We start from the raw sequence: 23,124 nt of genomic DNA, 5'->3' as shown, positions 1-23,124 counted from the left end.
GTGACTGACTTGCTATATCTGTGGAAGCATCACTTCTCATTAGGCATCCTGAGCTCTGCCAAGAGCCACTGACACTGCACTAGCCTAAAATGGTGACATTTACACGTAAAGTCCACAGCTCTTAACACAGGATTCTCTGCATACTCTCAGGTGCAGCTTTCCTAACATTAACATGAAGGCTTAGGGTTTTCAGCAGAGCTCACTGTGTCCCTCATTGACTTGCTCCTCCTTTTCAGAGCTTTGACATTTATTGCACTGTCACAGTGCCAAGATGAACTAGGTGTTGACTCCTCTTCTGAGTCCAAAGATATAAGGGGTTAAGACATAATAAAGGAAAAGAACACCAATATTCACAAAATTCTCTAATTAACTGAACAGAGATGCTACAGCTGAGTCAGGAACTTAAAGACTTCCTTTTTTTTTTTTCTCTCATTTAAACTTCTGCTGTGATCTGCCCTCAAGACATGGTTTCAGAATGACCCCCATTACTTTTGCACAGTTGTCATAAAATACCACAACCACACAGCCAAATAATAGAGAGATTTAGGTATGGATTTATGCTGGGAGCAGCCTTGAGATGTACCACCTTAAGGGACACTGTTAGATGGATCAGCCCTGTTCAGGGCTACCTGACACAGATGGCTATACATATTTGTCACCTGATGTGGCAGCACGGTTCATTCCATAATTGTATTTATCTATTGCTGCCTGTTGCTGTAAAGAAAATCAGGTCACAACCATGACTCTGTGCAGTTCCTTGTCCCTGGATAGAATTCTGCACCAGGCTGTCATTTTGTGCTGTCTTCTTTTCACATTGCGTGCAAGAAAGCAGCCAGCTGAACAATCTGCTAAGAAGGGGCTTCCTAAAACACATTTGCTGTCTGTAAAAAAAAAAATTTCAAAAAAAACCCCACAACAAAATAAAGATATCACAGTAGATAATGAAGAACCTGTCCCCAAACCCACAATGTCAATAAACAAAAAATTGTACTATTCTAGGAAATAAGAGATAAACAAATAATGGTAAGGTAAATAAATCAAATTAGTGAAATGAAGACAATCTTTACATACTGTAGTTTTCACCCTTCAATGAAATTAAAATTACTCTAAGCATTTAATTGCTTCTAAGGTCCAAATAAAAGGATCCAATAAGCAACATTCCTTCAGATTAGATTTTTATTTCAGCAGCTAATGCAGCTGCACAAAATGGTTGTAATATTCTTCTCAAAACAATATCTCTTAATTACTTTGGTCAAAATTTAAACTTTTTCAAATGGTCCAATAATTGCATATTTCTATAATATTCATCTAACTTCATTCTGCTTGCCTGAACAAAATTAAGACTTTGGGATAAAAAAAAAAAAAATCTGCTAACATCACCCCATCCATTTAAATGCCACAATTCCAAAATGCATAATGTTGATCTTCTCACTGCATGCAAAGGATATGTTTTTAATAATTTGGTACAATAAGACACAAAAGTAATGGTTTGTTTTCCTCATTCCTAAAGACTATTTTGAAAGTCCCAGTTTCAAGCTGAGTTTCCTCATCAGCCACTAAGTTTCAAGTCGACAATACATTGTGAGATCAAGTCCCAAGGCAAGAGGAATTCTAGGGAAAAGATAGTCTAGGTTTGCTGCTTTTTATTCCTTGAAATCCTGGCAAGATGCCACCTTGCAGTCTTCACAACTTTTAAAGGAAAAGTGCAATGACAGACAGAATACCCTACAGAAAATAAAAAGCACCAGTTCCAGACATGCAAAGAGAAGGTTCCAGCTTTCTCAGAAGTTTCCAAATGGATCAGCAGGTGGAGAAAAAAAAAAAAACAAAAAAAAAATCAGTAAAAGGTGCATTGCTTGATTATGCAAAGTAAAATTAAAATGCCTCTGACGCATCTGTCTATTCTTCAGGTTCTCAGGTATGCTGAGTGAAGCAGTTCACAACAGAACAGACTGCACACCAATCCATCACACTTAAATGCAATCACAGGCAAACATAACATCACAGCTAGAGCCTAAACTACAGAGATGCATTTAGTACTCCCCAGTCAGCAATCAACCTTTTCCACATTTGTTCATAATCACAATGAATTGTTCCATTTTAATACTCTGTTTTCCTTTCCCTATCCCATGGCAGCTTAGTGTGCTTTTCTAGCTAGATAATTAAAAAAGAAATCTCTTTTTCCAATTTCATTCCCGCGTGTAGGTAGAGAGATCTTTTTTTTTAAAGAAATATAATTTACTGGACATATTTTCTTACCTGTTGCAGTCCACGTGGAGCAGAAGATGGGATGCACTGAGTGACACAGCAATCTTATGCCACTGTCCATCTGCCAGGCGGTATGGGAACACCTCTGTTCTTGACTTCCCATTGAACCTGTAGTGGTATCTAATTTCATCCCGTAGGCCACTGCTCTCCAGTTCAAAATAGCTGTATTGAAAACACAAAGAAGAATCAGTTCCATTTTTTTGGTATAATTATTGTTCTGTCACTTTCTTTTTTTAAGCAAACACCACATAGAAGGCCACAATCTAAAGAGGTTACTCAGCATGAATTAGCTACTAATTAATTTTTGTGAAAGAGGTAAAGAGACAAGACTATACTTTCAGAGCAATACAAAAACAGCATTACTAATTGTGTGGAAACAACTCACTTTCAAAGCACCATTTCTTAGCCCGAGAAACTGAAGTCCACTTTTTACACATAGAACAGATAACTTAGAAAAACCCAAGTCTTGTTCTTTTCAAAGTATTTTGTATGAATGCAGGATTTGTAGAAAAATTGAAAAACAAAGAACTGTATATATCACTACCACAAACAAAAAGCCATTAAGGTAAGAAAACACCAGGTAATCATTAAATTTGTATTTACTACTTGCAAATCCAGTTAAAAAAACCCTAACTGTTTACTTCTAGAACTCCCCTACATGCAATTGTGCTTAACTCATTTTCTGACTTTTATTGTTACTGCTGTGATTGTGCAGCTTTACAAGGGAACGACGAAACCTCCTGGCTGGATTAGGTGCCTCTACACCTGCCATTAAACAATCCAACAATCAGAACCTTCAGACAGTTCCCACAGCCACAGGAGAGCCAATGAAGTACAGCTATTAACTGTCTTCACACTGGTGTGGGGGGAGTTAATTCTCTTCCCAAGATGAATTTAGCCGTTCCAGGACACATTGACAACATAAACAGCAAAGTCTTCTCTTGGACCTCGTCAAGTATTTACAGCATATCAAAACTTTTTGGTGCTAGAATGAAACTCTGAATATAGAAAGAAGGTGGTGGGTCAGACCTCCTTTTATAGTAGAAATAACTCTACAACTAAGTGAAGATGTTAGACTGTCCAGCTAGTTCCTACCCAATCTGTGTCATGTTTTTCCTTATTGGACAACACCAATTTAACATGGCAGTTGAAAGATAGCTGCTAGTTTGGGATAAGGGGAAAAAAATTACAGCAATGAATCCACTTTCAAAAAATAAATGCAACACAAAACAATAAATATCCAAGTGCCGATTTTCATTTCCCCACAAACCTTTTCCACCACTTGGCAGTATACAGACCCTAATAGCTGTGTGCACAAGCATTACATGAGGTTTGTGCACTTCAAGATTAAGTCTTACGAGCGAAGTTGAAGTTCTTTAGAACATAACTAAAAAACAGAGTTCTTTGGGAAAAATCTATGTGATGAAACACTAGCTGGAAACACTCGCAAAAGTTTGCTACAGACTCGGAAGGGGAACACAAAGGCAGTAAGTCTTGATCAAAAGTGAAACTCAAGCTCTCCTCCAACCTGTCAATGCCTTATCATATTTTTCTTGCAACATATGAGCATTATGAGGTCACCTGAATCAGACTCAAGTGTAAAATACACAAGGAGGTAAAGGCAAAACCAAAACTGAATGAAAACGCAGCAGGCATCGGTGCAAATAAAATACATGCAGTACAGAGTGGAAAAAAAAATCAGAAAGGCTTGTGGTGTGAAGGGACTGGACTGTTTCATGCACATAACAGCACCAGGAGGACAGAGAAACAGGAGTTTTCTAAATAGTAGAGCAGAATGTTGATTAACTACTACCCCCATCCATTAAAATATCAAAATTACATTCACAAGAAATTTGGAGAATATTTTTCTATTATTTGATTTTGATGCTCAGTAACAGCTCAGTCAACACAGAGAAGATAGTGCTGCTGGTGTTTTCAAGCCAGGGAAGCACTAGGACAAGAACTATCAGTGATGTCATAATTAAACATTTCGTAATTGCCATCTGCTGTCAAAGCACAAAAAGGAAGTGAGACAGGAAACTTTAAAAAACTGAGGGAGAGCTACACAACATTCTAGTATCTCTCTCACAAAGTGTTTGTATAAATGTATTGTATTCTGTATAAATATTAGATGTTTGATCACAGAAGCTTAAAAGCCCAAACACAACACAAGCTGCTGGTGCAGGAAGCAAATCACTTCCTGTGGTCATTCTTCATAATCTCCAATAGCCACAGAGCTAATCATTCACCACACAATGATTTGTTTGTTAATGCAAAGACAATAGTCCAGGCCTGGAAAGGTCAGGCAGACACTGTACTTAATCACATCTATGCTCTATTATTTGTACAGCATAGGGAATTGCAAAGCAGCACAGCTCCTCATCTGACAAGCTTTAGTGTCAATAGTTACCCCAGGACTAAGAGCAGCTTGTTGCTTAGGCATTGAGCTTGTTGTCACTGACTCCTGACTAATCATATAGAACAGAGGTGATTAGTTAAAATGTACTGTAATAGCCAGTGCTAGCATTTTTATATATGGCCACCCAATGCATTAAGTGCCACAGGACTGTGTAAAATATCATATTTCACCTCTTCAGTGGCAGGAAAGGTGGATGACAGCAGTCAAATTCTGCACCTATTTTTCACCACACTTCAAGCAGTTGTGCTCAAACATCAGTAACCACCAGTCAACAAAATCCCAACAGCAGAAACCAGATAATCCCAACACTAAAGCAAGTATTTGAAAAACACAAGGCAAAAAAAAACCCCAACATTCTTGCATTGATTATTTTTTCTAAGATGCACAAATTCAGGTTGAGACCTTGATTACACACATGCTTCACTATGCTGACAGTTTTGAAGATGTAGTTGTCTTTTCTCTACCAGAATATAGTCATGTGCAAAGAGCTTTCTCAGTAGCAAACATCATTTTTTTCTTTTCTCCTTGCCCCAGACTCTGAGGAAAAGAAAACCTCTTGAAAAGCAATGACACAGAGGCCATTCACTACTGGAAATAAGGGCACCTGCTCTGTGTTCAGGTTCTAATCTGCAAATTGTAGAATGGAAGATAAATGATTGGAAGAAGAAACTTAGGCAAGAAATCATCAACCTGTGAGAAAATAATTAGTAAAGCCAGAGAAAATAAATGGATTTTTTTTTAATCTCTATCTCATCTTTGACTTGAAATGCCATTGTGCAAGTTTTTATCTAATATAAAGCAAAAGGAAGAAGTGGGGAGGGGGGAAGTGAATAGAAGCTTCCATACAAAAGGGAGGAAAATGAACCCATCTCTGGTAAGTGTTCTGGAGGTATTTTCTAGTATTTTGTGAGAATCTAAAAAAACCCATAGGACTAGAATGAATCAATGTGCCTGAAAGGATTGCAGCATCTGGGACTGTCTGGACGAAGGTATCATCAGTAAGCACATGGGAACTTTCAATGTTGCCAAAAGATCCATATCAGAAGCCCAAGGGAGGTCCCTAAGTATCACAACAGTCTCTGACTCTGTAACACATCTGCATGAATTGTGTCAGTCTGCCCTACAGTTAGCTCCCTCTTACCCTCCTCAAGACCTTTTTCCAGAGAAAGGTGAAAGACAGTAAACTACTTGTCAACTTCTTAGCACCGAGTGATGGTTTCTTGTTTTATTTGCTATTTCTCAATAAGGATTTCTTTTTTTAGATTTTTTTAAACAGGCATGGGCAAAAGTGAGCATGCATTTTGACAGATGAAATTCTCAGAACACATGTAATAGAGCTTGCTGTTAATGGAACAGCAAGACAATATGACCTTGGCTGAAATTTTCCCACTAGCAGAATTTCCATATTTGCTAAGCATCTAAGTTACTGTTGCCTTCTTCTGTACAATTACAGAATTCAAATGCTTTTTATAGGTCTGTCCATGGTCTCTCATTCAATCTCAATGTATAAGAGAAAAACATGTTGCTAAATTCAGACTGATCTTATGCACATCAAAATAACTTGGGATATTTTAAGGTCATGCAATGTGCTTTACAGAAGGACAAAATTATTCCACAATCAACTCAAAATGCTTTCCAATGCTTTCTGACAGCTTTTGCAACCCCCATGCACATCACACACAAATATTGTTAGGAGAGGTTAAAGCTTGACTCAGTTATGTTTGATGTGGTGGGTTTTCCCCCTTTCTTTTAGTCACCACCATAATGAATATTTAACTGTGCATTTGACTGCTCATTTCACTTGCAGCCAGGGAGAGAAAGGTTCTTAAAAGTATACTTTAAGTTGGAAACATCTACTGTGGATGTAATGACCAAAAAATTGGAAAAGTCATTATTAACATTAAATAAGAACATGTAAGACACCTGAAGCAGAAACAGCAATGTATTTCTATAAGGTGAGTTGGCTTAATCCACCACTTGCATTGAAGAACCATTCACCTATTCATCATTTCAACCCACAGAAATGATCTTATCCTGTGGCAAACACCACCGTGTTTATTTCAAGGATTTTACTGCTGTCAGGCTGTGCAAGTGGCCAAAGGAAGGACAACTCAGACTACAGATAAGATAGGACACCAATAGATATGACAGATGTCCTCCTGAATATCCTTAGCTCACACAACACTTTTCTTTTGATCTTTACTCATGAAACACTAAAACATCCCACAATGAAGACAGCAGCACATCATAGGGTAAGCACAATGCAGATTAAATGCTCTGATAAGAGCTCTAAGAACTAAAGCAAAACTACTTTTTGCATTCTATTCTGGCAATCTTCCCCTTCATCACATTCAAACGTAAATAAAGCAGAGTTACTCTGACTTTACAACTTCCATCATCCCTGATCAAGTGCCAAATGAAGCCCCACAGCCTCTTTGAAGGAGCAGCACCAGCACTTATAGCAGATGCTCTTAGAGCTACTGAACAGATGTCCCAGGGCAAAGCAGCAGGCACAGATGGCAGCCCTGCAAATATGTACAAACTTGGGATTGCCATCTAGTCAAAACATTGTGCAGATGCTTAACATTGTGCGGGAGAAGGTCACAAAACCACAGGAGTTCAAGGATGGAAGCACCAGTCACCTTGCACATACTGAAGGAACACTACCATGTCTGGTCTCAAATACTGGGAAAAAATCACTGCCATAATGAGCATCAAGCTCTTGCTGAACAGAAACTTGTAGAAAATTGTCAGTCTGGTCAAGGCACAATCTATTTTTTATAACAAAGCAAATTCAAGGAAAGTCCAGAGACCAACCAATTTGATATCATCAGCTAGAAGTTCAGGAAGCTTCTGCACAAATTGCCCTATTTGGACTTCTTGTGCACATAGCTTTTTTCATTTCACAACAGCATTCTGCCAATTAATGATGTTTAATGACAAATATGACTTCAGGCAAGACAACTGTGCTTTAGCATCTTTAGAGAGACACTTCCTGATAAATTCAGAGACAAACAGCCAACAAATCTGCATCCATTATCACACATTCCTAGATTTTCAATCTACAGAGATTCTGTGATGAATCACAGATGATTACACTTTTGGCCTTTTGCTGCTCCTTATCACCAATTTGAGTCTGTGTGCACAGTAGTCACTCTTTTGGTTGTGGTGCCAAGTGGCTCAGCCTGGACAGCAACATAAAAGTAACTGAGATCTTGTTTTGATAGTCCTCAGTGGAAAGCAAGTGGGCACTGTGTTGCAGATAAGCTGACAGGCATCCACCCAAGACTACTGCCCCTGTCCATGAAGCCAAAGTGAGAAAAAACAGTGCCTCTAAAGCAAAAGATACATCTCTTCAAACTAAACGAAACACTCACTCTGCAGCTGTCACCACAGTTCTGTATGGATGGAAGACTAGAACAAGTTACAGCTGTCAAGGCAAATATTTCAGTCCCTTCCATAGTCACTGTTCTTGTACCCTAGTTACTATAACGCAACAGGGCAAGATCCCAAGCTCTGAAGCTACACATCGTGGAACACTGAATTTTGAAGAAATACTCTTACTTGCTCAAGTAAGATCTAGTCCTTGGCTACATATGCACGTTGAGGAATGCATTTAGTGCAGGTAGCTCAGGGTGCAGCTGAGTGCAAACAGACTGAGCTCTGGGTGGTGGGAGCATAGCAAAAATGCTGTGGACCTGTGGCACAAGCCAGATGACCAGACATTTTGAGATACAGCATGAGCCAAGGACCCCCAGACTTTTGCATGCTTAAACTGAGGGAATAAACCTCCAGTATTTCCTTTATTCAGGGACCCTCCTCAGAGAAACCAGCTCGAGCTGTTATTCTATGGTTGCACCATGATTAAATTATTTCAGAGATCCAGTCATTTGAGACTCTGCTGTAGGAAACCTGGGGTTCAGCCAGTAGGGGAACCTGTCTGTGTGAGCGTGGTGTTTGTAGGGAGGCAAGAGAGGAGCCCAAAGTGCAGGGGGTGTCAGTCCCTACAGTGAAAGTCTCAGGTAGTGCAAGTGTGACTGCACAGTGGCTCCTGGGAGGTAAGACAGCAAAGCTTCCTTACCATGCATATTTACAAACCATCCAAAGCTACTGTTAACAGCTTGTTTAAATAAAGACAGACTGAGAAGCTGCACAGCAAAACCATACATGGCAAATCTTCACTTATGTGGCATTAACGACTTAGGACTGTGGCAGATACTGATATCAAAGCTCACGAGCAAAATCAGACTGATATCAGGTAGCACAAAAGGTGTTCTGAATAGAAGGATCACTGTGACAATGAAGGTATCTTGCTGAAAAATCAGATCAACTTTCTACAAAAGAAAATGCAAAAGCTGAATCCTATATGTTGCACAAAGACTGTCATCACCTACTGCATTCCAAAAGAATTCCTCCTATACAAGCAAATCCAGTGTAGCCAAAATGTAATACTAAATTCTTTTGAACATCTCTAGTAAAAGCCTAAAAGTTCAACTTCACTGTGCTACTAGCTACCTAATCAGGATTCCCTCAAACATTTGTACCATTTCAAGCAAAAGGAACTAAATACAGTCAATTAAACAACTTTATTTTTCCATTCAGACCACTTTGAGGACAACAGGCACCATGTTACACCAGCCTAGCTTGAAACAGGTAGCAATAAACACACCCATGATGACATTTTCTATGATTATAGAATGTTTATTAATATTTTGTCTTTTGTTCAACATATCTTCTACATGGCAGCTGGGCATGTAAGCTGCAAGGCATTAAGCATTTATGAAGCACTTGTGTACCTGCAACTAAACTAGGCAAAGGTCACCCAAATACAAATTTACTTTCTTCTTTGATCATATAAAGAAAAAAGTAACCCCAACATCTACCTGCCAGCAAAAAGACAGTTGGAGTCAGAGCTGGTACAAAGCAGCTACTGATTTTCATGGCATGTGTTGTAAGGATCAACCTTAAGCATTTTTGTTTCCATTTCATAGGCCTAAAAATCTGTCTTCACTGAGGCTACAATGAGTCTACTATCTGAAAAACACTCTCTCCTATTCATAGTAAATCATGTAGGTAGTACCAGCATCTTAACAGACTTCAGAGCTAGCACAGCCAGCAGGACAGAAAAGAGCCAAGTAAGGTGAAGTCATGACTCCTTAACTGTACCTCTAAAAGCACAAACAAACAAACAAGAACCAAAAAAACCCCAAAACATTGTCTTTAACTTTACTGAAAAATAACCTACAACAAACTATTCGTTTCCTTACATATCACCCACTCCAATACCAAGTCACCCTGTACTCTCACTACCACTGTATCTCTAGCACAATCCACAGTTACACTCTGCAGTACAGTCCTTGAAGGGCTCATCACCCACAGCCCTTGGCCAGAGGTTAGTTTCTGCAGTGGATCACTTGCAATCCACAAAGCATTTGTACCTGAGGACTTTCTGAATGAGAGCTCTTGATTTTTTAAGGCTAATCTGGGACTCTGAGCTGGCATTAGCTCATGGACCATTGTGGGTATGCAGAACCCCAGAGCTGCCAGTGTGACCAGACAGTCCCCAGCAGAGCTGTAACAAAAACCAAGCATAGCCCCAGTCCAGTCCCTCCCTCCCTCATGCTCATCACTGCAGCAAGAGCTCAGCTCAGGGGATCCCCAAATCCACAATCTCTAAATACCAGATTTTAATAAAACAAAAGAGGATAACAGCCTTTTAAACTAATGAGGTCTGCCACCTGAGTAAAACTACAGTATTTGAAAATAAATTACCCTAATTGCTGCGTCCTTAGAAGACAGGTTCTTCCCTCTAATCACACTCTCAAATCCAGCAGCTTTTCAGTGGTTTCTTATGTTATGACAAATTCCACATGTTGTGAAATGTGGAATATGCCAAAAGGAATATGCCATCTTAGGTCTGGGTGATCTTTATATACTTCAAGCTGGCTTATTAAGACTTTCCTAATCAGTAGGAAAGGACACTTAATGAGAGGAATAGTTAGGATCCCTTAGTCAAGGACATCCCCAGAACTAATAAGCCATGAGGATGTAGTAAATCGAGATATTGTTGTATGTCTATGTATACATTGCCAACCTGGCAAAAGAATCAAGGTCCGTGTATCCCTTAGCTGAACTATCTTCATTATAATGCTAAAAATCATATCTCCAGGTCAAAAAAGGGAAGACCCTTCCCTTGGGTGTGCATAGAAGTTAGCTGTGAGTACATAACTTTGATGGAAACTGCAAGCCAGTCATAACAGAGGGGCTGTACTTGGCAAGTTACTAACTCTGACCTGTATATAAATAACAGAATGGATAGTTCTGTTGGTGTGCCTGATTTGTGGGAAACCCCTGAGCACCTAAGCTTGTGCAAAGCTGAAATAAATAATCAATGTCTCTGTCAAGTGTGTCATTATTGGCTTGTTGCACCCTAGTTAATGAAACCGACTTTGCAGACGACACACACATTTTCTCCTAGATGCTCAGAAGGAAAAAAACCCCCTCTCTTCCTTTCCCCTCTGTCAAGACCCATCCACATGTCTGCTCCCTCTGGGTGCCCTCAGTCTCATGGAATCTCCACCTTCCCTGCTCCTGAGCTCTGGCAGTTTCCCACAGAAAACAGTCATTAGGGCAGGCACTGCCACCCACCTCTATTTCTAAAGGCAGTGCCTAGGGCAAAGAAAACACATGGGCATCATTACAAAGCTGCAAACAAACCCCAAAAAACCAGGCACATCACCAGCCTATCATCAACCAAGCAAATGAACACCAGAGTTCTTAATGAGCAGCCCAAATTCAGCAGATGTTTTTCAGAAAGCTGCATTCAATCTGAGTTTGAGACATTCTGGTTCTTTGCCTATATCAGAGGTTCATAAAACAATCAAACAGAATAACTCAGCCTGTTGGAGAACACTCCTAGGGGACCTACACATCTTGCTCCTGGCTGACCATAACATTTCTGCACTGTCCAAATTCGGATTTAAAGCATCTCAAACTGTCAGCCATTCTCCAATCGCCAACCTGGTCCAATCCCTGTGTTTCAGCAGCTGGTTAGCAGCAGCACCTTAATGCTTCAGAGACAACAATTGTCAGCCTAGTGTACATAAAACACCTGCTCTCAGCAGGGAGCCACAGGATGGAAGGTAACTCCTCAAGTAGTAACTCCTCTTTCACAATGCTTAAATCAGTGGAAGATTTACGTAGCAGTTCCTCCTCACTTTCCTCTTTCACATACTTTAACCCCAAGCACAGAAGCAGGTGGGTCCAATTCTATTCGCATTTGCATCTCTAAAGACCTTTTGAGAAGGAAAAGGGCGCGTAGATGGCTCACATATTTCACACCACCTCATTCGGAGGGATGGAAGTAAGGCAGGATCTTTATATTCTCTTTACAGCTTTCCAGTTTAGCAATTCTACATATAAATATTCATGAGGATGTGCCCTTTACCCTAAAAGAAAAAGGTTAATGGATACATTTGCAGAGTTTTTTCCTTCCCCTTTTGAATACTGGGCATCTTGGAATCCAATATGCATATATCCATCTTGCAGAGAATAAGCTAAGACATAGCAGGGAGTAAATCCAATTTTTCAGGTTTACAACTAGGGTCAGAAGTCACTTGCATAGGCTTCTTTCCACCAGTTAGGTTTCAGTGATTAATTTAACTAGCTTATTACCCCTTTGTGTTTTTAATTAAACTTATTACTGCCTGGTAGCCTTCCAGCTGTTATTTGTGAACGTACAGCTCTCCATCTCCTCCTCAAACAGTCTCAGAAGCTGTTCACAGTGTCACTTGGGGGGAAGTATTCAACAACACACTGGATCTGTTTCCCCTCCCCATCCAAAACTGACTTGCAAGGAACAAAAATCACCATGAGCCCAACACATTTATCAGAATCTCCCTGAATATCTGTAATCAGCACAGCTTTTCCACTCAATAAATCCATTTCACCAAAGCAGTACAATCAGCTTACAGGTTTCCAAATATTTGGCACAGAATAAATTTTCTCAAGTTCAGGTCCTGGATATAGGTTATAAGCCTATTAAAAAAAACCAAAACTCCACACATTAAAAAACTCAGAAAATTTAGAAAAAAATAAAATTTTTAATGCTCCCTGTAAGAAAATCTTACAAACATTTACCTTATGACTCACTTACTTCTATCATGCTCCCATTTTAAAATAAAACACTCTTCAGAAAGGCTGATAACACATGGGTATCTGAACATGCTTGACATATTCCTCCTGATACTTATGTTGGCCAGTGGTGGAAAAGAAGCATCAATATATCTCAGAACCCATTAATTAAAGACCTCAAAGGCAATACTGACTCCATCTAATTTATATTCTTGGGCTCTGGACCATGCAAGGCTAGAGCAGGTAAGGAGCAGTTAGACAACCTCATATGAAAATGTATTAATTCACTGTTGAAATAGGGATGCATTTTGGGTGGGATTTTAAATATCTTGATGGCCTTTTCCAAGTGTTTTGGTGGTCTAAAGAGTCAAAGGCTGTGAGTAAAGCAGCTCACAATGCTTATCTAGGAAAAATTGGGTAGCATAATTTGCCAATCAAGAAAATAGTTACCACCTACTGCATCCCCAAGTACCATGTTTGTCTATCCTGTATTACATTTCATTACCTACAATTTAAGAAAAAAATTAAGAATTTACAAATTTACCACTGTATTCCAGATAACTATGTACACAGTTTGCACAAACTGTCAGACTGTTCAATTAGACTTAATCTGTGTTAATTAGGCTTTCCATTTTCCAAGATGTATTTTAATACATTTGAATCATGAAAACAATGTCTTTATCATCATTAAACTGATCCAATAAAATATTAACAAAGATGCATGCCACCATTGCAGAGTAAATCCTGTCCATCAAACGACGATATAAATTAACAGCAAATATCTAATTGTTGTGAAATAGCCACTTAGTACAACAGCATATCTAAATGACTGACTTCAAGAAAAATTACATTAATATTTTAATATCTTCAGTTTAAGAGTTCCATTCTATTGGAAAACAAAATCCTGTTACATTTACTAGAGAAATTAAATTTAAACCAAACATTCTATGTATTTACTACCAATCATTTCCACTACCTCACAAGGCAGTTTTGCATGAGGTAAGTAGCTATGTTGTTATGTTGGCAAAAATAACTTGGCATATAAAACAAGTGTATATATCTACATAGACACACCTTTTCTTTGCTTGGAATAACACCTATTTCTCATCTATCAAGTCTGTGTGCAACACAAAAAGACATTTTCCATAGAGCTATGAACTCTGGTACCAACAGCTATCACAGCTTCCTTTATTCAGGTGTCCCTGACCTCCTGTTCTGACCTTGACCTGTGCTGAAGGCTCAAACTTTTAACTTGGCCACTTTTGGTACACTGGTAAGTTAAAAATAAACATTATACCCTATACTGTAATATCTCTTTCTTTGAGCAAAAAGAAATTGAGAAGAGTTCTTGGGTTTTCCATAATAAATAAAAAAAATATTTGAGTTAGGTAATAATGTACCCTTATATTTGTTCCCATACATCTTAATCATAACGAAACAAAGATGTTCCTTACTATTCTCTTTACATTGCCTATTTTCATAGGCACAGGGAGGCTGAAAAACTTGGATGTCACCGGGACAGAACCGTGAGAATTATCAAAAGCTTAGTCGAAGAATTTCTAAAAGGCTTCCCCTGTGACAAGGGTCTGCATCCATTTCAGTTCACATGCAAATCTATAGAGTAACTTGAGCAGTTACAGAAATATCAATCTGAAAGTTCTGCTATTACATTGATCTAATGTAAGCAGGGTCTCTTCAGTACTGCCCCCAATCTTTGCTCTCTGCTCCTCATCAGTGTTAAAAAGTATTTTATCCACTGTCATCCACTTCATTAATTTCTGTCATCATAGACCAAAGGGTTTCAATGCACTGATCTTAGCAAGAGTAGCAACTTGAGAAACTAGAGAAGCAAACAATGACTTTCAGTGATACACAGTAAGTCCAGAAAAGGATAGCTGCAGTAATCCATCTGACACTCAAAGTAACAGCAGTCATGAACAACACCAGACATGCCTGTTTTACACAGAACTACAGACTGAAACTTCCTCAGTTACAAACTTTTTTTGTAACAGAGCTACAAAAGTCTTACTGAGACTAGTATTCAACCCTTCAACTGTATATATTTTTAAGCACATCTTAATTTTAAAGATAACCTCAGTGCCAGCAAGGACAACAGCAGCATATTTTGTTCAACCAAGATTACTCCTGCATAGCACATCTCTCTACAAGCCCCTGCCTGTCAAGATAGAGGACTTGAGTTGCTGCATTCAGTAGATGCCATATCTAAAAATCCATGTGCCTCACGTTGTATAATCATCACTGCCTTTCTGGTTTGACCTTGGATTTTGCTAAGTGCAGGCACATGTTCCTCCATGTGACAGCATTTGGCTGTTCAATGGCTGTCCTCAGTGTTCTCTTTCTCAAATAAATAACTAAACCCTTAACATGGCAAACTGATCCTGTTAACCATGACTTCAGAGAACTACAATGGCCTGGAAGAGCTTGGAGGAATTTAAAAGTAATGCTAAGAGGAATGAGAGAGTAAGAGAAGGAAAACAGCAAGAGAAGGAGGGTGAGGGAGGGATCCCTGTGTAACGTACAATATTCTTCTAGACTGAGACAATGGCCTGAAAAATGCAAAAAGGAATAAAGTAAAAGAAAGACTGGTAACAAAGTTAAGGTGACAGAAAAATATGATTATAGAACAGGGAAATAGAGTCCTCCCCTTAATTACCCTTGTCTGGACATCTCTGCTGCTGCACTGGCAAAAACCTTCATTGACAATTTGGTTATAATGAAGCCACTGCCTTCTCCTTCATATACCTTCTCAAGAAAAGGTAAGATATTGGGCTAAAAGTTGAGTATCACATACATGATTAACACAAATACCAACAGGATCTTTTCACAAAAGAAATGCTGCAGAATGACTGGTATTAGAGTTGAAATGAGAGCAACCAAAGAAAGTCCTTTTACTTGTATTACAACAGAAAAGACTGGAACAAGTCTTTTATGTGTCAGACTAGACACAAAGGTCTGTCAAGACCTAAGAAATTGTTTAAAAAGCATTTACAAAGTTATAAGTAAGAGACCATTTAATGCAACACACATCAAAGCACCACTGGAATTGTATCATGGACCATAATACCAAGTACACCATTTCTTTTTTAACAAATTGATGTCTGCCACTGTAACAGCTAATCAGAGAATCCTCTTTTTTTCCTGCCATAGTGACAACCAGAAAAAAGGGTTAAAAGAAGAGACACAGGTGAAATAGGGATCTACTGTATTCATGCTGGAATGAAAACATACACAGTATAACATGGAAGCACAAGTTGCTTAATAGCTTAATTGCTAAATCTCAACAAAGAAAACATTTTCTTTTAAAGTGTTCTAAAACATGGTGAAGCAGGAAAAACTCAAGTTTAACTTCTAGGAGAAATCAAACTCCAGACTCCATATGATAAACTAGTCAGGGAAATTGCATTACAAGGTTTGTAACTTTCAAAGTGCATTGCATGTATACTACATTGGCTTTGATCTTTCTGTTTAAGTTATTTTACAGACCAGGATGCATAAATATTGTATTCCTCCTATAACAAAAACAAACAACTAGGAAGAAAGTAGCAAATTGCAAACTATGAACAAAGACTCTAACTTACACGTTTGATTTTACATCTACCATTTCAACACATTGTCCAAATGGACACTGAGCACTCAAGTATCTTTTATGTTGCTGCTGCTACAAGAGAGAAACCATTTCCTCTTACCTGTGCTCTAACTCTCGGATGGACAGTATAACTCCAGAAGTCGAAGCCTTTTGCTGCAGTGTGGCCAGAAACGTGAACTCGCTTTTATTCCGGAAGAGTTGAATTAACTTCTCACTCACGTGGGGAGCTGCGTGGATTTCTCTTTCTACATCTAAGAATTTTATTTTCAAAAGAAAAAAAAAAAAAAGAGGGAAATAACAATCCAGTAAAAATGCTACATCAGAAAGATTTTGATTACATTTTTCATTTTCCCATCAATATTTTTCATTTTTTGGAGTCATCCACCATGCTCCACCACTGCATTTTTTCAATGAGAAAGCCCAAATGCCATCTCTGTCAGCATGCCCACTTGTCACTCTGACAAGTTCACAACTGGTCAGCTACTGATTTTCTGATGGATTTTTTTGACGGGATGCTGAGCCATTTGTGTCTGCTGCGAGCAGATTAAGTTGCTGTAAATAAGGTGTGCTGCAGTCAGATAAATAGGCTCCTAAATTCTGAGAAATCTCAGGCACTGCCTCTCCCAACACAATTCACCAAGCTCCAATTTCAGTTTTTACCACTGACTCTGTTACACCTCTCCCTCGTACATCACAGGAAACCTGTCCTTGCACAGTGTAAGGCAGAGATGTATTATTGCTAATAATGCTATACGGCTGTGCTCCTGCCTGAGAAATAAATACAAGACACGCTTGCAATCCACTGCATTTCAGGGATTTCTCAGTTTAAACAAGCAAAGTGTGACAGCTCATACAATATTTATTAAACTACAGCCTGACCAGGCAGATCCAGAAGCATTTCAGCCGCGCTAATCCTGCTGATGTCCAAGCAGCATCATGCCTTTCTCATATTTGATCCTTTAAGATTCAAATGCACTGTCTCCCATCACATTCATTTTCAACTCATCCTTTGATTCACCATACATCATTGCTAGGAAAGACGATTAAGGACCAAAGGGAGAAATCACCTTCCCTCCCCTTGCCATGTCTCTCATGCTGGGCCTTTGTCACACAGATGTGAGACCTGAGCCACTTGCGGTTCCTGGATGTCACAACCAATTAGAAACCTGGTGTGCTTCCTTTTCCAAAGCTCTACTTTGAAGCCAAAAATGCCAGCACAGATTCTCTGCTGGTAGAAAACCATATAACTCAACAGAATCCTGAGAATCCACTCCAGAATTCTTGCTGTAACACACAAAGGAGTGATGAGATTTACAATTCAGAATTTCACTTCGGAGGGGGGGGGAAAAACCCAAACAAAAACTAAACAAAACACCACCATCGTGTTATTAAATGAGGCTTTGAGGACAGAAGGATGAGAGAGTGGCTTGGAAAACAATGTAAACAGACATGCAACAACTGAGGGAATGCCATGGACTGAAACCAAACTCCAAGGAAAAAGTATTCAAGCATGTTTTGTAATTGGGTGTCTCAATTTTTCCTGGGCAGCTTAAAGCCCTCCAAATGAGCTTACACAGTCAGAATCCATAACACACTTGCACTCTGAAAGGCTCACCTCTGAAAAGCACTGCAGATTAGACACCAAAAATCACTAGTCATCATTTAAAAATCTTTGCCAGGAGCTAAAATTCCCCTGATAAATAAATATAGTGCCCACTTTACAGCATCAAACTATTTGTCTGTCCAATGCCATTTTTATCACAGTAGAGGATAAAGCTTCAAAGAATAGAAATCGTTTCCACTGCCATCATAAAGTGGAATGGAAGAATAAACAATCCAGCACAGAAGACCAGATTTTGTTATCTGTATCATTATCTTCACCTAGCAGGTGTTATTACTGGTCATAAATACTATGTAGTTTCCTTTTAAAAAGCTGATGCAGGAGACACAAACTATGTGTCCCATACACCCATAAATTCTCCAATATCCAGTTTGCTATCTACAGAGACAGACAATGCACTGGTAGTCCCAAGGCACAAGACTCAGAGATAAAATGTCCAATACCTGACAGATGAAGATAATTATCACTGTTTGAAGGTTAAAAACCTTTGTATCTTACAAAAATTTTTCTTAAAGGCATCACAATTACCAGAACTAAAATGTGACTTATCAATGCTTTCAAAAATTCTTCCACGTGAAAGAACAGGCAGTGCTGTCAGCGGAACATATATGTTAAAACTTCAGTCAAGTCTTGCAATGTATATTATTTTTTCATTATAGGAAAGCCCAGATATAAAGCTACATCCCACCATCTAGTCATCAAATTTTATATAAAAATACAGGTCTCCTTGGTCAGAATCATGAATGCTCAACCAATGCACTGACTGCTTCAGTTAGAAACGTACTTTGAAATACTGTGCTATACTCAAACTCTTCATAGTCATGAGTACACCAAAACCAAATGCAACACTTCTACTCATTCCCAATGGATTAAAATCAGTAAGATCCAAAGTTCTGAAATTCCAGAATCTTGGGCTCAAGCTACTGGATAACAAACAGTATTTACATACTGCTTTGCAACACTATTCTAGCATAATTGGTACAAGGGAAGTTATATAACTAGGCTTTTAGAAATTAACATACTTCTAAGGGCAGTGCTATTTATCTGGAGCAGGTCTGCTCATTACCACAGCCTCAGAACACTCCTTCTGCAAGCCAGGTGAAAAATTTACTTGAATACATAAAAACGTCTACAAAAAACACTGCTTTTCATAACCCAATCTCAATAACTACAAGGGTACGTCCCGTCCCCATGGAACAGCCCCTCTGCACCTCTGGCAGTGCCCTCCTCACACCACACAATCCATGGCAATGTCAGGTGTCTATGTTTTGCTTGATTTCTGCAGAAAATACCATACAAATGAACCGGGAGTACAATCCATTTAGAATAAGAGCTTTCTATTTTCAGGTTGATTTTCACACTTCAAAAAAGAAGAAAAATTGAGAATACATACACCCCCTCACCACAGGTGCCTGAAAGGCAAAATACTTTTTATGCTCTCTATAAAAATAACTGTCTGCTTGTAATGAAATGTCGTATTTCCCATATAATATAGAACAATATAGGTTTATACAGTAATCTTCAGTGAAACATCGCTTCATGCTCCAATGATAATGCAATCTCAGCAAAATAAATAAACAAACAGATATAACTTTCATATGCCCTTCTATATGATTATATTTCCTTAATTTGAAATACTGAGTGTCTGGAGGGCTTTTTAAAACATACCACAGCATTTCTAAAATTAAACAAGGAAAGAAAGTGAGCAGACTCAGTTATCTGAAAGTCCAACAGACGCAAATCAACTCAGAGCATCGAGTAAAGGCAACTTTCTACCTTCAGCCAAACAGAAAAGAGGACAGAGAGACACAACCTATGTGTCTCTGGGTATGTCCAGAGAGGACATATATTTCTGGATTTTAATTCTTTTTTTTTAAGCTGCAGGTCCAAGGAATAAGTGTCAAATGAAAACCAATGGTGTGGTTTGCCTGGACAGAAAACCATATCCATCTCGTCACTACCATCCCACATTTCCCTGCCTGGTGGCATCTCCCTCACTCCCAGAGATGCCACCTTGTCTTCTCCTGGCTGCCTTGTCCCATATGAGCCCATGGAATTAAGAAGGTACCATAACTCAGGATTAGCATCAGTCTTCACCAATCAGATTTAGGCCCTCAAGTCACATCTTCCTGTGCAGAATCAATGCTCTATGCATCACCAGCTCTAACAACTAGAAGTTAAAGCCTTAGGTTTTGCCATTTGTAACCCAGAACATATTAGAGGACCTAAACAAGAGAAAGGGAGAAATTGGCCTCAGCTCTATTAGAAATAGTATTAAAAAATTACCACCACACAGAAGCAGACAAAATGAGTTAGAGAAGAAAAAGCATAATGCTAGAAAAGGATGCAAAGGCCTTGCCAAACTTATGTTCACAATGACAATCCATGGTACAAAGGGAAATACATGACCATTTGGGCTGGAATTTTAAGCAATAAAAAAATGTGCATCACATGTTAAAAGCTGAATCCCAATCCATCTGGGAAATCATTTTTCTTTAATACATGAGTCCATTAGGGGGAAAATACAAACATTCATTTCTAAATCAGCTCATTTTCTAAAGCAACAGATACATTTTATCATTCACTAGGCTGCTTGAATACCTTTTACTTCCTCTGGCAGAGAACGTACTATAGAATGCATTGCTTTATTGGTAACTTCAATCATTTTAAAGCTATTTGCTTCAACATGCTTTCAGGAGAACCTTTGAACAGTCACTCTAGTCAAGCAAGCAGAAATTAACCCAGCAACAGCAGACAATCTAGATTTCAGCTACAGCAAATTAAAGAATTGAATCTTACAGCATATTGGCTTTTACCTTGCTATGGGCAAAATCCAATAAAACTGAAATCTCTATTAAAAAAACAAACAAAACACAGACCCACAAAAAAAAACCCCACTGAAAAATCACCCCAGCACCCCATTTTTTTAAGTCATCAGCTTTTCAAAAATGAAATCAAGATTAGAAGGAAGATCCAAAACTAGCAACTCCCAGTGTAGACAGCTCCTAAATGTTGCTCAGGATGAAAACACACAACAGCATCACAAAACTCTTCTTGCTCACTGAAGGCAGATGCTACACCAAAGCCTCTGAGTCCAAGTGGGATCCAGTGCACTGACTCCTTTTATGCACATTGGTCCCTGCATTCCTCAGTCCATACAAGTCACAAACAGACCAAAAAGTTCCCAGAAGGATGCTATCACCAACCATGGGGATCTTCTCCAAAAAGAATCATTTCACTACCAAGCAATGAAATTCTTCAGGTACTTGGCCCTCCCTACTTAGCAAGGGCAAAATGTAGTTACCTGCAGATAGTGCCAGATTTTTATTCTAAGATGTGGGGATGAAATTCACACAAATTTCTAGTTATATGCAAACAAAATAAGACTATAACATGCTCCTGTTGCAAGAACAGGCACAGAGCCATGTCTATCTCCCAGAGCATTTTGGGAGCTCAGTTCAGCATTCAGCACTAAGGCTGGAGCCAGCTCTGTGCTCCAGAGAGCCACCAGCACACAGACATCACCTTAGCCCAGCCCCAAATCCATCTACCACGCCTGCCACATGCAAGCCACCAGCACACAGACATCACCTTAGTCCAGCCCCAAATCCATCCACCACGCCTGCCACTTGCCCACACCACGTCCACACCAGGCTAAAGGATGGGCTTTAGCAAACTCTGGGGTACTGCCAAGGGAAAATAAATGCAAATGTATGTTAAGGTACTGAACATAGGCACCGTGTTGTTCACTGGGGACCCTGCACTGAACAGTGGGGACCAGAGCCACCTGTCCTACCTGCCAGCAAGCCAGAGAGAGGGGTGAAAACATCTGACCCTTCTCAAAAAATTATACTACTAGGGGGGACCGAAGAGGACATGATGTTTTCTCACAAGCACATCTCTGCTTCTAAGTGTTCTCACTGGTACAAAAAGACATTGTAAATGTTTTTTGCCTTGCTAGCTCCACTCAGAGTCAGTAATAAACAGTAGGAAATCATGTTCAACAGCACAGCTTTCTAAATTATGATTATTCATTGTAAATCACTTTTTACATGTTGCTTCAAACGGTGTTTCTCAAGAATAAGATCCGTCTGCAGTGAAATGCTTGGTGATTTTAATATGCAAGCCTCCTACAGAGATGATGTCTCATTTTAATTATTGTTTCGGTTTAATGGGTTTTCATTAAATTAGAGGATGGAGCAATTACCAGGGTGAACAGCTAATGTCACAAAGGTAAGTTCCCATGACTATACAGCAAAAGCAGTTCCGCTAGAGAAGGTGGAAAAATAGTGTAATTCAATGTAAACTCTCCTTTTCCATGATGCAAAACAACCCTGGCTATGTGTGCTCATATATTGCTGTCATTTTGATATACGTGTTTGTAAGCTAGTTTACAACTAGGTCTCTCCTAACAAAATTAATCTTGCATTTAAAATTATAGATATATATATATATTATTCCTTTCAGGAAGTGATTGCAGACCCAATCCTAAAACTCCAGATGCCAGGGGCAGGAGAATTTTGAGTTACTAAAGAAATCAAACAAAGAATACTTATCAAATCAGTTTCTGCCCAACCAATAATTTAACTGATTTAGTGGCTTCATGTCAGACTCTTCACTTCTTGAAAACTGGCTGGACTTGAGCACCAGCTAGAATGGCCACACTCAGGCTAATTAAGTAGTTGTCACAGAGTCTAAGTCCTTTGTTTGCTTTATCAGCATTTCAAACTGAACCAGGGAAAGTGAATACTCTAGAACAAACAGAGCAGCAGATACTGCACAAGACTTGGAAATGATTATGTGCCAAGAAAGAAGGCTCTGCTTCTCAAGCCCCAGTCTGCATATGGTGCCTTATGTAGTAGAAAGCTCTAGAAAAGCCTAAATACAGAAAATGCATGCAGATCTCCTATCTCCAGGGTCCTTCCTTGTCTCTTCTACCCACAGGGATAGAATGACCAAGGAAAGCACTGGAGTCATCTCTCCAGCAACAGAAGGATGAGCAGCAACCTGGGCATGCAACTGACACTGTCATCAAACCATTTGGCTGTTACAGAGGAAAATCAGAAAACTGTACAA

General features: G+C 39.1%; 1 protein-coding gene across 1 annotated transcript in view; it reads right to left on the bottom strand.

The window, feature by feature from the left end:
• Positions 1-23,124, bottom strand: part of NELL1 (NEL-like 1 (chicken)) — a gene marked incomplete at its 3' end in the record, with an annotated part of 81,060 nt that overhangs the window by 42,899 nt on the left and 15,037 nt on the right. The window contains exons 3-4 of the mRNA XM_009084249.1: positions 16,528-16,678; positions 2,260-2,430 (exon numbers count right to left, since the gene is read on the bottom strand). Of these exons, the coding sequence (XP_009082497.1) occupies positions 2,260-2,430; positions 16,528-16,678 (322 nt within the window). The remainder of the gene's footprint in view (positions 1-2,259; positions 2,431-16,527; positions 16,679-23,124) is intronic.

This window comes from Acanthisitta chloris, unplaced genomic scaffold (assembly GCF_000695815.1).
Source record: "Acanthisitta chloris isolate BGI_N310 unplaced genomic scaffold, ASM69581v1 scaffold2601, whole genome shotgun sequence".
Classification (NCBI taxonomy): Eukaryota; Metazoa; Chordata; class Aves; order Passeriformes; family Acanthisittidae; genus Acanthisitta; species Acanthisitta chloris.
The sequence above is the reverse complement of the archived record's forward strand: the minus strand, read 5'-3'. Positions and strand labels throughout refer to the sequence as shown.